Here is a 1,061-nt window from a genome sequence, read left to right on the forward strand (position 1 = left end):
AAATGTAAGAAATTTCTTTTTTTTTTTTTTTTCCCTTTTTCTCAATATTTTTTAGTTTATCATTGTATGTCAGAGAGAAATTCTGAGTGTTTTCTGAATGCTGACAATTTTGGCAAAGATAACAGAGGAGGTGCCTGTTGTTACTACGTTGAGTGGGCACATTTGTTAAACTTGGCTGGAGCCCAGGCAAATAGAATTTTGGAAGGTCTAGTGGTTTTTTAATAGTTTAATAGTTTACAAGCTATTCCTCAGTATTCAACTTAGAAGATATTCTGGGGTCCGGCCGGGAGTCGGGCCGAGCCTCCGCGGCCGCCCTGCGCGGCATGAGGCCCTGCCGGCGCTCCTGCCCCCCCAGACGCGGAGGAGGAGGGAGTCCCGTCGCCCCCGCCGCCGCATGACCCGCAGCCCCTGAGGCCGACCTCGACGCCCCAGCCGGGCCGCGCGGCCTCGCTCGCGGGCTTGGCGCTGAGGGCCCCTGCGGCCAGGGGCCCGGGCGCGTCCCCCAGAGCCATGCCCGGCCGCCCCGCCCGCAGCGGAGGGCCCTAGAGCAGCGGCGCGGGCCATGGCGGCCGCCAGCGGCTACACGGACCTGCGGGAGAAGCTCAAGTCCATGACGTCCCGGGACAACTACAAGGCGGGCAGTCGGGAGGCCGCGGCCGCCGCCGCCGCCGCCGTGGCTGCTGCCGCCGCCGCCGCCGCCGCGGCCGAGCCCTACGCGGCGCCCGGAGCCAAGCGCAAGTACCCGGAGGACTCGGACCCCGAGCGCAGCGACTTCGAGGAGCAGCAGCTGCAGAAGGAGGAGGAGGCACGCAAGGTGAAGAGCGGCATCCGTCAGATGCGCCTGTTCAGCCAGGACGAGTGCGCCAAGATCGAGGCCCGCATCGATGAGGTGGTGTCCCGCGCCGAAAAGGGCCTGTACAACGAGCACACGGTGGACCGGGCCCCGCTGCGCAACAAGTACTTCTTCGGCGAGGGCTACACGTACGGCGCGCAGCTGCAGAAGCGCGGGCCCGGCCAGGAGCGCCTCTACCCCCCCGGCGACGTGGACGAGATCCCCGAGT

General features: G+C 64.2%; 1 protein-coding gene across 1 annotated transcript; it reads left to right on the forward strand.

The window, feature by feature from the left end:
• Nucleotides 1–277: 277 nt before the first annotated feature.
• LOC104987294 (RNA demethylase ALKBH5) lies at nucleotides 278–1,054 on the forward strand (the record flags this gene model as incomplete). The annotated part of the gene is made up of 1 exon (XM_010838183.1): nucleotides 278–1,054. A coding segment is annotated over exon 1 (492 nt), but the record flags the coding sequence as incomplete, so codon positions are not given.
• Nucleotides 1,055–1,061: the final 7 nt, after the last annotated feature.

This window comes from Bison bison, unplaced genomic scaffold (assembly GCF_000754665.1).
Source record: "Bison bison bison isolate TAMUID 2011002044 unplaced genomic scaffold, Bison_UMD1.0 scf7180017472469, whole genome shotgun sequence".
NCBI lineage: Eukaryota > Metazoa > Chordata > Mammalia > Artiodactyla > Bovidae > Bison > Bison bison.